General features: G+C 41.5%; 1 protein-coding gene across 1 annotated transcript; it reads right to left on the bottom strand.

Annotated features, from left to right (window-relative positions):
* Positions 1-852: 852 nt before the first annotated feature.
* Positions 853-12,897, bottom strand: mtmr6 (myotubularin related protein 6). Its single transcript, XM_035142869.2, has 15 exons — positions 12,668-12,897; positions 9,774-9,905; positions 7,211-7,373; positions 6,917-7,074; positions 6,107-6,235; positions 5,346-5,480; positions 5,037-5,169; positions 4,802-4,911; positions 4,411-4,536; positions 3,730-3,779; positions 3,298-3,391; positions 3,096-3,202; positions 2,268-2,402; positions 2,019-2,145; positions 853-1,505 (listed from the first exon to the last, which is right to left on the bottom strand). The coding sequence occupies exons 1-15, from the start codon at positions 12,689-12,691 to the stop codon at positions 1,149-1,151; spliced, it is 1,980 nt and encodes a 659-aa protein (XP_034998760.1). The 5' UTR covers positions 12,692-12,897; the 3' UTR covers positions 853-1,148.
* Positions 12,898-13,514: the final 617 nt, after the last annotated feature.

Below are 13,514 nucleotides of genomic sequence, written 5' to 3'. Positions count from 1 at the left end.
CACATGCTACATCCCCTGGGCAATACATGCTCCCATGATGTATTGCTCCAAGACATGGCAAAAACTATAGATTATATTAGATAGATAATACACTATAGATTATAGTTCATGCAGATATACTTAGTGTGATATATTTGCTGTGTGGGGTTATTGCTGAGCTTCCGAAAACGTATTGGAGAACTTAAAAACAGTCCAGCAAATCATGTCTTTTATTTGACAAGCCAACTCATGACCTAAGGCCTTGTCTGTGTCTGTGTGTGTGTGTGGTGTGTGTGTGTGTGTGGTGTGTGTGTGTGTGTGTGTGTGTGTGTGTGTGTGTGTGTGTGTGTGAGAGAGACAGTGACCCCCGATCACAGTCAGCCGCCATAAAGCATAAATCACCGACATGGCAGAGACGGTGACCGATAGGATTTTGGGATCAATGCGCGTTAGGAAGTGAGATTATCTGATCAATGCGAGAGGTAAAATAGGATTAAATGATCAATGACGGCGACAGATGACAGCTGGACCCTGGTCCATTGTAAAAAAAATAACTGTCAATTAAGCGAAATGGCAGCTGACGACTTAAAACACAAATCAAACTGCAGTTTAGCCGGATCCAGATACAGCAGTGGAGACACAATTTTGGCTCAGCATAATTTACTAGATTATCTTTAATTTTTTGTCCAATCTGAGCCAGATGAGCTCAGGTCACGAGCAGCATCCAGATTAGTTTGGACTCAAGCCTTTGGGATGACATGAAATGAAATATTTCTGGTGCCAAAAAAGTGTCTGTGTGGATTTTCATCTTGCGTATTGTGACACATTGATAGGAATATAATTTTTATCATAAAAACAAACTGGAAGACGCACCATTTTTCAGATGAATTTATTCGCCTCTCTATTCATTTCCTCCTCATAGTGCTTTTAAACATTAATAAAAAAAACAAGCCTTTTTTCCAATAGGTGCAATATATGACATAATGATGAGGCTTTCCATAGAGATTTAGACTACAAAGACATACGACTTCATCCACTCGGCCCATTCAGGACCCCTGCGTAATCAGCACATAATCACATACAGAGCAACAGCTTCCCCTTGACATGCACACGCTTTCGTCAAGTCACGCCTGCGCCTCAGTATCCCACAGCAGCCCCCCCGTTCGCTCTCAGCAGGTCATGCGTGCCACACCAAACTCCAGACTGACAATGGCCGGCTCTTCCTTGGACAGCTCGCTGTTGAATGTCCCTTCCAGCTCCCCATAGCTGTGCTTCCTGCTATCGTTGCCACTGCTGCCCTCAACAGTCCGCTCTGTGTTGGTGCTCTCCGTGGCCTCCTCGCCCACCTCCTCCTCCTCCTGCTCGTCCTCCTCTGCCCGCCGCTGCACCTCTTTGTGGTTGATGGGCGCCCCCAGGATGAGGGAGTCTGGACGCGGAGGGAGGGTGTTGGAGTGCTGGTCTCTGGTGGGGGGAGCCACGGGGGGCTCAGAGGTCGCGACTGGGGTCACGCCGAGCTGTTGAAGCCTCTGAAGAGAGACAGAGGAGTAGGAAAACAAATACATTCTCTGAATATTACAGCATATTTCAGATGAACATTAACAGTTAAAATATTTAAAAATGTTTCAAAATTAAATATAAATATTGTGATGGTAATGCAGATGGGTTTTTATTCAAACTAAAAATGCTTCTGGAAAGTAAACATGATGTGTGGTAACTGAGATCATGTCTCAGTGTGGATTGGATCCATTCGTTTTTAGTCCCCACTTTCTTTAGCTCTGTGAGATGTTTTTCTACATTTTCATTGATTTCTCAGAGAAAAATTATTGGATGCTGAAAAACTAGCATGTTTAGGGGACTGAAATTGAGTGCGAGAAATTTGGTGCAGATCCAAATAACTGGACCTAGTGAATTTAACTGTGGCTTCATAAGGGGACTGCCCTGCCGGAGGTATATACAGTAGCCTATTTAACAACAGTGACTATGCAAAATGATAAAATCAGCATATGGGCTTCAGAGATCAAAATTGTTTGTGAACTCACGCTCTCCAGGGCTTGCATTGTGCTCTCGGCTTTGCGACTGTTCTCCCTCAGAGTCAGAATGGTTTTGAGGATAGACTGACGTGGGTGCATGGAGCGATCGAACTGGTGGTACATGTTCCTCCAGAACCTTGGAAACGCAGGCGCACACAAACACATAGATAAGACTCCATTCACAGGATTACAGGGGACAATCAAAGCGCAGGACTATTAATATGTAACAGCCGGGAAGGTGAGGAAGGCCGCACTGACTTGAAATGGTAAGGCAGGGTCGAAGGCTCCAGCACAGGGTGCAGCTCAGAGTATGCAGGGCTGTAGAACGGATTCAAGTAGTTCTGTTTTTCGCTCATTAGAAATGCCCACAGCGAGTGCGTCCGCTCTCTGAGCCTTGAGCACAAAACATTTAAGAGACAAACAAGACATTTACACATCATCAAACAAAGTGAATGTTTAGACCCATACAACTGAGGTTAAATATGAGATCAAACACAGAAAGTATATATAGGTGAGTGCATATAAAGACTTTTCTCATTAAAACTCCCTTATGTGGGTTTAAAACCATCATTTGTTACATTAATCTTTTTTGATAGCCTGATAACATGCAGCAGATTAGATTGATGTGGTTAGAGATTTAAATGTGGAAATATCATCTGTCACACTTTCAATCCACCAACAAAACCAGGATGAATGTTTGTTAAAAGCTGGTACAGCATGAGGATGTTACCGACATAGGACAATGAGCCCATTCTTTAAATGAACATTTGCTATTCTAAGCTGAAGTTAGTTGTCGTTTGATTTGATGTTTGAAGGGAGGTTTCTTTTGTTGGTGAGATCCTTGTAAAACCACACAGCACAACTTGGTGTCTCTGCTTATGTTTGCTTACACCACCTTTTCAACAAGGAGTGTCTGTGTAGATCATAGTTAGTCAAGGATCCGTCTGTAGATCTTCACTTTAAAGCAAAGAGAAGATCGTAAATATTCTAGCCCTCTTATGAACGTAGAATATGTTGTCGTCTGCGAAATAACCAATCAACTCATGAAACAAAACCTTGACACAAATGTGTGCGTGTCTGACTCACTGCAGCTCCTCCCTCTGCCTCTGATTGTTGCCAAGAAAGTTTCCATATTGACAGGAATGGACGTGTTCATGGATCTGCAGCAGGAACCACTCGCTAAACTCGAACGCCTGAGTACATAAGTTATACATACGTCTCTTGAAAAACTGCATGACACATTAAGCAAATACTTTACAAATGAATACACCTCATTCAAAGCACAAACCTGTGGGACCTGTTCCATTAGCTGCCAGACACATTCAAGGAACTGAGTAAAGATCGGAGAAACCTCCTTTTGATCGCCATCCAACTGATCACACCTACAATAGAAATAATAACCAATAAATATAAGGACAACACATCAAGGATGATTAACTTGTTCAACATTCATTTTGCAAAGATCTATCATAAAATTATTAATTATTCATATTTCTGTAGCGCATCAGCAGTAAAAAAATATAGAACTATTAATATTTTGAGAATTAGCTGTTTTGAGCAGTCTTCTCGGAGAAGAGGCAAGTGTTGGGGAAGCGAGAAGCAAGATTAGTGGAATATATAATGAAAATAGAATGGGGTGACTATGATTATAATCCTGCTTGAGTTTGCTCTGGATCTGAACACTGACTAAATCTCTAGGGTGAACCAGTTCAAAGCTCACCTGTCTGCAAACTTGTGACCAAAGGAGATCCAGTCTTTCTCTATCAGTACCTGCAAACAAATGCAAGGGAAGATCAAGTATGGCGCAAAAAATAAACATCTAGCAGACATTTAAATTACGCTCTTAGGTTATTCTTTAAAGAAATACCATACTGTGTGTGTGTGTATATATTCACTTGAAAAAGGGAGGACATTTTGGTTCGGCACAACTTTAAAGTGTTGTTTGAGGGTTAAGACTGGGTTTTTAGGCTCAGATGAGTGCTACGAAGGGCACGGGCGCTAAAGGAAATGCATATAAAAATACCGTACAATGATTTCTCATAAAGCCAAATCTGGTCAATTAAGAGGTTAAAATTTGGGCAATGTAAAAACAAAAAAGTAATTAGCTATTACTCAGGAGGGGCAGCGGGGCATTGATTTTTATCAAGTGTCTGGATTATGTGCAGTCCCCCCCCACCAAAGTGATTGATCAGAGTTAAGATGATCGTTTCAGTATAATGTCATGAATAATAAATAACAAATTAGGTCTGTTTTTTTACTTTCATGAAACGATATAAAAGGTGTTTCCCCAATGTATCATAATGATATATTATTTTTGGTTAGTGTGTAGTAAAGGTGTGTGTGTGTGTGTGTGTGTGTGTGTGTGTGTGTGTGTGTGTGTGTGTGTGTGTGTGTGTTGTACCATGAAGCCCTTGATGGTACGGTAGTAAGGGTCCATGAGCAATGCTCCCAAGGAGCAGACTTGGGCTGTTCTGTCCCACCCGTCTGAACAATGAACCAATATACTGGCTCCTTCCACCGTCACCGCCTGGGATCAACAGTGAAGACATTTACTTAAGACATAGACAATTTAATATTCTGATGATGATTTTTTATTTAAACGGGACCAGGAAGCAATCTTTGACTGTAAATTACTATGATGGACAAGTGGACATGGGCCGGTGATGAGCCCATGATAGTTGTTGCTGCAGGCTTTGAACATTATGGGAATATTTGAATATCCTGAATTAAAACAGGTTTAATGTGCCATTAAATGCATTTCCAGAGCAACAAACTCAAGAAGAAAAAGTTACCTTGGTAAGAAAAATGGCGGCGTCTACAATGGCCTTGATGTGCCGCAGCCAGCCGCAACTTTCCAGGCCAACCAAGTAGTCACTCATGGAGAGAGAGCGATTTCCAATCACTGAGAGGCACAAACAGAAAGAAACTGTCAGATTAACCATTTACCTATTATTTGCTTTGTCTGAATAGTACCCTATTCTTCTTCAGTTATATATTTGCGATCTGTGTTGTATTAACGTGTTCGACCTTCTATCAGTTTCTGCAGACTGGTTCTCATGACATGGATGTTTTCGATGCCAACAAACTGGAAGCGGATGTTGGAGTAGTTGTCTTCGTTCTCGTAGCCTTTACCCGCTGCTCGGTTAGCGAGCGCATTCAACTGCAGGACGGAAAGAACAGATTTAAAAAAAAAAAAAACGAATAATGGCAAGACTCCTGTGAACAGATATTCATTTGTTCATACTTATACAGACAGAACAACCAAAAACCCTGATGCGGTTTTATGAACCTTGGACACGTTATCCCGAGGTCTTTGTTTGGCTATCACCACCTTACCTTCGGCCTAGTATCCATGACGTAGACGAATCGGCTGTTGTGGTTGGCTTTGCTGATGGCCTGCAGCATGCTCTCGTCCTCTAAGCAGCGCGCACTGAAGCCAGAGAGAGGCTGGCTGCATCGGCACACTGCTGCCTGTCAGTTTGAACAAGTCGATAGCGATCAGAACCAGGGATCGGACAAAATACTGCAGCTAAATTATAGGCCAACACTGATCATTTGACCACGTTCATTACCTCCCTTTATGTATCATCTATAATTTAACAACTTGAGCTGGTGTTGATAAAATTGAATAGGAATCCAAACGTCAACAGCAACTTAACAGCCATTTGGTTTTGTCGTGTTTCAGCTTTCCGATCATAAAAGGGTAATTGATAACTACCACTTAGCCATTTTGAGGTACACTACAAAGGCTGTGCTTGTACTCAGTCTTTATAAACCACAGTGATTAAGTGCAGACAAAGTTGAAACAATAAAGAAAGTCCCACATAATGTGGACAGGACAGAAACCTGGAATACTAGGAATCATAATGTGTCTGCGTAGGATCGTGGCACATAGATGAAAATTCCTATTGTTGTTATTTTAAAATTAATAAATCTGAACTCAGGTTGTGGTAAAGTGCTGTAAAATGTGCTTAATACGGTTAACAGTTCATGCAGAGCAAAGTTTTTTCCCCTTTCACATTCTCTCTATAAACTACGACAACAAGCAAACCAAATAAATAACATACAAATAAAAAATATGCCAGATAACAGAGTACCTTTTTCTCCTGGTAGAAGTATGTGAGTACAGGAAAGCGTCCTTTGCTTCTGAACTTGGAACTCCCCACAATGATAGGCTTACTGGCTGCGATGGGAACATACAAGTCTCGTGGATACGTCTCACACACCTGGAACAACCAGACACGGAAACATCACAAATACAATCACACACAAACACACAGGGATACAAAAAGATGTTGACCGACATCTCCTGGTTGGTCAGCTTTGTCACGTTTACTTTGTTAGTTCCGACTTATGTATGTCCTTTCACTGACATACACTATGGTGTGGATCTGTTTGGTTCTGAGTAGGAAGGATGTGGGTCACTGTCTGATCTGATCACAAGTGGACAGCGCCGAGATCGTCTGTTCACACACTCAACCTGCATCTCATATGACTGCATGGGATTGATCTCACTTCCCCGCTCTATATGAAAATAAACATGTCACATGTGTATTTGGGTGGGTTGCCATTCTACCCCAGCAGACTACAGACTACAGACTACCGGCATAAGAAATGCCGCCGATACTGGCAAATACTGTTTTAAAAACGGCAAAGAAGATTTCATGCTGTGAAACTCTTAGTGCTGACCACTTGTGGATCGGATCACTCACGATGGATTCCAGGTCTAAACGGGGTCTCAGTCCCTGCTGCTAAAACGGATTGCGAGGGAAAACTGAATTTCCCTGTGGGGATGAAGAAAGTCATTCATTCCTTAATTCTTTCTTTCTAAAGCTAATAAAATGTTCATTATTACTTAACCAATTACTACTAACTTGATGGTTTTCAACTTATAGCCGACTGCCCACCTTGTAGTCTCTGTTGACATCGGTGAGCTGCCACTGGTCACAGGGGACACCCATCCTCTCAAACTCTGCCCTCAGGTCGATGAGCTGCCATCCTTCTTCTCTCTGTTGGTCATTCTGTTTGGGGTTGTAGGAGAAAGCGTAGAGCTCCTGATAGGATACTGTGTGGAGGAGAAGACAACCAGAAGATAAGTGCTTTGATAATGTAGAGTGTGTTAATATATCATACATTATAAGACAGGATGGGGCAAGGACAGCAACAAACATTTGAACACAGACAGGCACACTGACACGCACCAGGCCGTAGAAGACGCAGGAGCGAGCTGTAGACATCGTGGCAGTCTCGCTCTCTCTGTATCACGAAATGCACCAATCTGAAGTTACGACACTGGATGACCAGAGGACAGCCTGTGGTGGTGAGGGACAGCTTCTCCACAGAGGCTATATGGTGATGCAAAATCTACAGGGAAGACAGAGAGAGAGTTCATTATTTTCAGTGGATTGCTGGTGCTAATCAAGTGCGGATCTGCCTCCTATTATTTGACTGGATTACTCTAAAAAAAAAAAAGAAAAAAGCATAAATTTACGATACAATTATAGCAGCTGATCAGTAGAAATGCAAGCGCTATTATCACTACAAGTCTGTATGTCACTAGAGATAATGAAGAACCAGTATTTAACCCATTGACAAAAAGGTCAAATTCTGTCATTAAGGAACTATAAAAAAGAACAAATGGCGATTTTGTGGGTCTCTTTATTTTCTGCATCAAGTAAATTGAATTAACTAGTACCTGCAAGGCATATAACTTACATAGTAGTTCTAAAGAGGACATAATTATAGCCTGACAGCAGCTCGCCTACATCAATCATACCTTTCATTTAGCTGACGCTTTTATGCAAAGTGACTTACAATATATATACAATATACAATATATATATTTGTACCCTCAAGGTGGAATATTGTTCCACCTTGAGGGTACAAAGCCAGAAAAACAAGAATCAAGAAAGTACAATTTTCTTCAAGAAAGCCAAACTACAAAGTGCTATAGGTAAGTGCCATATAAGTGCTACTAAATCGCTACTTTTTTTTAATTATATTTTTTTAGTCAAGGTAAAGTCGGAAGAGATGTGTTTTTAGTTTGAGGCGGAAGATGTATAGACTTCTTGCTGTCCTGATGTCATTAGCCAGGACAGCAAACAGTTGTGATTTTGTAGAGTGTTTAGCTCGCAGTGAGTGAGCAACAAGCCGATCGGCAGATGCAGAGCGGAGTGAACGGGCTGGGGTGTAACGTTTGACCATGTCCTGGATGTAGCCTGGACCCGATCCGTTCGCAGCACGGTCCGCAAGTACCAATGTTTTGAAACGGATGCGGGCAGCCACTGGTAACCAGTGAAGGGAGCGGAGGAGCAGATTAGTGCGAGTGAATTTAGGTAGGTTAAAGACCAGTCGAGCTGCTGCATTCTGGATGAGCTGCAGAGGTCAGATAGTATAGAGTGCTATAGTGTTTAAAATATGTATACGTCGGAGGCGTCATTCCTTCACACTGGATCATCACTCAACTGTCAGTAATCACTGTGTACACACAGCTTGTGAATACTTATCTCACCAGCTGTCAACAGTAAACTCTACAAATGCACACACACACACACACACACACACACACACACACACACACACACACACACACACACACACACACACACACACACACACACACACACACACACACACACACACACACACACACACACACACACACACACACACACACACACAATCCCTTTCCTCAGCAAAAAGCAGGAAGGATGGTTGGGAGGAGGTCGTAGCCTGGGACCAGCTGTATAAAGTGTTTTATGCCACGTGAACATTTGAACAATGCAGACCAGCTACTGTGGCTATCCAAACACTGGACACACTATTTTTACCTCCACCAAGGAGGTTAAAGTTTTCATCTGCACTCGTTTATTTATTTTTCTACAACGGTAAAAACTCATGGACGGTATTGGTCAGCGAAGAAGTCATTTAATTTGAAGCGGATCTGGATCAGGGGGAAGATCCAGTCATGTTTTTAACATCTTTTACATTGCAAGAGGCATTTTTTTTATTATTCCCTAATTTCCCAAGGAATAATCCATGGTTCTAGATTTTTATTATTATTATTTTTTTAAATCAAGCCTATATATGAACATCTATGAGTCTGTGCAATTTGGTGCAGTCTGATTGAATTTAAGGGGTCTGTTCTGCCCTGGTAGAGATATTCGCTCTACTGAGGGCTATACTAGTTATTACTACATTATCCAACTGGTTTTTACATGCGCCCAAAAGTCTTGTACATTTCCCAATAATCTTTCTTCTCCGATGACTGCTATATTAAAGCACTGTACATTTTAAAGTGCTTCTATTTCATTCACATCGTAACACTGCCAGTGTTTTGCCATTGCGACATTCAAAAGAGGTGATCACCAGCAAATCAGGATGCCCTTTTGACATGTTGCAGTCAGACATGGATAACCCAGTTCTCATTGGGCTAGAACAGTAATCCTCTTTAAGGTGGATGCGATTAACACACACAAACTTCCCATGCACGCACAGAAGCTTCCCCAGGCATCTTGCTACTGTAGAATGAGGTTTTGAAACCCGACCCAACTTGCTCTTACCACAGACAGTGTTGCATACTTCTTCCTTTTTGCATGTCAGTGTTATACACAGTGTGCTTCATGAGGTCAGAAACAGATTAAAGTGGCTGCAGATTAAGGTAAAAAAAAAGATGCACGTTTCTGGGAAACTACTGGCAACATTACACAGCAGAAATCCTGCTAATGTGGGATTTGCACAAATAATATGTTGAGATCTACTCACCCAGATCTCCTGACCGGCAGAGGTTGAGTTGTTAGAGCTGCTCTCCACGAAGATGAGATGTGTAGCTGTGAGGTACAGTGTGCCGCTCGTGGATTTGTTGCTGAAACGGTCCAACAGCCGCACCTGCTCCACCTGCAAGCAAAACCAGAAATCATTAACAGTCAGGAATGACACCTGTTACAAAATGAAAGGGTGGGCACTTGGCACTGGTTTCAGCTGACCCACCACCTACTCCTCTGTATTAGCTGCCAGTCTGATTATAATAACAGTGGAAAATAATAAGGAATAAAAAGGCTTAATGATTGTTGTCACTGAGTAATGCAACAGCCATAATAAATGAACCTGCTGCTCTTTAATTGAACCGGTCCTTACCAACTACCGGTTATTCAAAATGTGCCCTCATCCATTAACCCATCCCATCAGTTCTGAGAAACATTTACTAAACGTTTGACACAGGAAGAGGGTTGTGGTGCAGTAGCTGTAATGAACAAAAGGTTTTATATTTCCTGGTGGTCAGAACACCCATTTCTAACTTCATTAAAAAGGCAGACAAATTACAGTTCAGGTAGTTTTCAACATCATATTTTAGCCATAATTGTTTTAAAAGTTAAAACACACAAGTTACATTTAAAGAGAAAGCATTCCAATTATCATCAGCCCTCTGGGATAATTGGCAAGTCTGTGGCACTGTTGTTTGGGTCGTGGGCTGAAGAGTTAGGAAAGGCTCTGTATTAAACTAAACTCCTAGATAAATATCATAGGCCTTAACAAGATCCCAACATGAAATATACCCTGAGAAACTGTTGTAAAATACTCTTCATGGACATGTGCAGTCCGTTTTCGCCTCTAAAAGCCATCAGAATAGGTTTTCTCATTGCTGAAAGTATGCTGGTTGTTACAAGTAACCCTCACTCTGAAAAAACATCGGACAGAGGGATTTGAACTGTTTGTAGCTGTGGCTGCAAGCTGTCCAAATGCATGATTCATCACAGCGAGAGTTCAGTTGTTGACTCAGACATCCTCTCCTTTGTTTGCATTTCCCTTAGATATGATGAAATGCTTCAGCACCATCTCTGTCTACCAGGAACGGCTTCAGCGAGGGCGGGCTCTTCTCAGCAGGAAGTCGAGGAGCGAGTTTGAGTGAATCAGAGGGACAGAGATACAGAAAGGCTCATTATGTCTGTTCATTATGTAAATCTCTTTGTTTAAAGCAACACTAAGCAATAGCTCCCTCTGGAGTCACAAGTGGTGATTAATTATATTGGGCTCTGTGTTTTGAGCGATAAAGTGGTTTTGACAGGAGCTCCGACTGCGTAGAAATGAAACAACTGCGCGCTGGATATTACCCATGATCCCCTGTTTTCTGAACCAGAGGAGATGCCGCTGTAACAGATACACAAAACTCTGAATTCTTGATATTTTAAAAAAGTTTTCTTGCTGAACATTGGAGATGAACACTGGTTTTTAATGACTTCCAAGCCTTTTTAACTGATCTACAGTCCAGCTTTACTGGGACTGATTCTGGCAATTAAAGCTGTGTCAGTTCCACACTTCCCACAGGAAATCGTACTCGCACACCAAAGTTGCATATAGAGCAAGGACAGACGGTCAGGGTGAGGAATGGGAATGATAGTGACATAATTCTGTCTATTCCGAGTCACTGAACCATCAAACTCATTTCGAACTGCTTTTTTAAGGTTTAAAAAAAAGTGATAGTGACTAGTTCATTATTGTGAATTCCAGTTATTATTGTAAAACTACATAACAAAAGAAGTTCGACGTCATCCTTTCTCTGATTGTATTTGTTTAAAAGGGTTTAACCTGACAGCAATCATCACTTCCACACAGGGTCAGTGGCAAACAGCTGTTAACATATTTTTGTAGAGATTACGTTTGGAAGAAATTGTTGTTGTCCTATATTTGACAAAATACGTGGTCCTCACGTAAGATTTTCTATTTAAATGGAGATGAAGAGTGTTGCATTGTGGGCGTTTTCGCGATGATTGGGAGCATTTTCAAACTCTACTCGTTATCAGCCGTTTCGCAAAGTCAAGGAACGTATTGGGAAGCAAAAGAAATGGTATGGGCAACATCTCCAATTCGGTGAACAGCATACAAACTGTTGTGCTCTTCAATACATTAAACTTTAAAGATTTTATGTTTGATTTTATAAATTGAATATGCGATTACGCGTCATTTTAAGATGCCCACTCAAGGCTAGGTGGGTGAAGTCCAAATAAACTGCTGGTTGATAGATGTGCGCCTCTTGAAATAAGAATGTTCGGCTTCAACTTTGGATCGGGGACTTTTCTAGTGATGCTCAGCGAGGCCTCCGGTTTGTTCTGGAGCTTGTTTGGCCTCACTTTGGAGTCCAGGAAGTGATTTAGAGCTCATGTGATTTGGCTGAGCCAGTCAAAAACAAGTGTGAATAATCCCAGATGGGCAGTATGCACCTTAAATTGTTTGTGATCTGTCAGTAAACTGAGAAGAAGAAGAAGAAGAAGAAGAAGAAGAATCACCACAGCCCCTGGTTGTTTTGATTATGTCTAGGATAACAACAGATAGTGAAATGAATGAATGAATGTGACATTAAGCTTGCATGCAGCCCGGGGGTGTTTCCTCACTCTGGATGCACTGACTGATTAACAGGAAGCGCTGCAGAGGAAAAACAAACAGTTCATCCATGCACGTCACGTCTGTGCTGCTGGCGACACCTGCTAGCTACCAGGCTAACACACACACATTCACACACATGTCGCCTGGACGGTGATATCAAGCGAACGTCACCGACACCACACACATCGCAAACATCCTCCCTCCCCGCGTTAAGCAGATAAGGCCGAGCTGCTGACTGTAATCCCGTCCTTTCGCGATTAGCTGTTGACGTTAGCTACCTTCGGCGTCCGGATGTGCTCCATTTCTTCCCCAACCGAGTGAGAAACGACGACAGCGGCGGAGACACCGAGAGCTTCAGGCGACAACCTCCGGTGAAGAGTCGTTCATTTGGGAACGTGGCGGCTGAGGGTGCACGAACCGCCCGAACTTTGTCGCTGACACACGGTTCTGTGTTTATTGTCAAGTATTGTCACTCCTCCATCCGCGTAAAGGTCCCGGTGCTCACGTCAGCGCGTGCGGTGTGGGGTTTCAAAAATAAAAGTTCGTGTATTTAGAAGACTTAAAAAAGAAGGTTCACAATATATAAACGCTCTGTAAAGTGTGCATGTATAAGTAGATATGAATAACCTTGCATTGGCTATATTAAATAGCAGTACTTTTCACAATATGCAAGTATTAAGGTACCCGAGTGAATAAGAAATAATGCATGTGTTGCCTCAGGCCCTATTTTCTTTGGTATCCAGTCTTCCATAATGTAGGATAAGATTTTTTTTTTTAAAAACCCAACAATAATGACAATTAAATGAAATAGTTTATTATTATTTGCTTTGAATTTAGTCATCTTTATACTTGTGAAGCACATTGTTACTGTGAAAGGGGCTATATAAATTAATTTTCTTCTTCTTCTTCTTCTTCTTATTCTTCTTCTTATTATTATTATTATTATTATAAGAAAACACATAGCAATCAAGTATTTCAAGAAAACATTTAGTTCAGTTTGAACGTTTATAATAAAGATAATAAATTTGTAGAAAAACACTCACAAAATGGATAATCAGCAGCATAAGGAGAGGAAATAAATTTAAAAAAAACATTGTGCACAAAATGCACAAAAACTAACGACAG

This window comes from Hippoglossus stenolepis, chromosome 19, assembly GCF_022539355.2.
Source record: "Hippoglossus stenolepis isolate QCI-W04-F060 chromosome 19, HSTE1.2, whole genome shotgun sequence".
Taxonomy (NCBI): domain Eukaryota; kingdom Metazoa; phylum Chordata; class Actinopteri; order Pleuronectiformes; family Pleuronectidae; genus Hippoglossus; species Hippoglossus stenolepis.
This window is presented reverse-complemented; position numbering and strand designations above follow the sequence as displayed.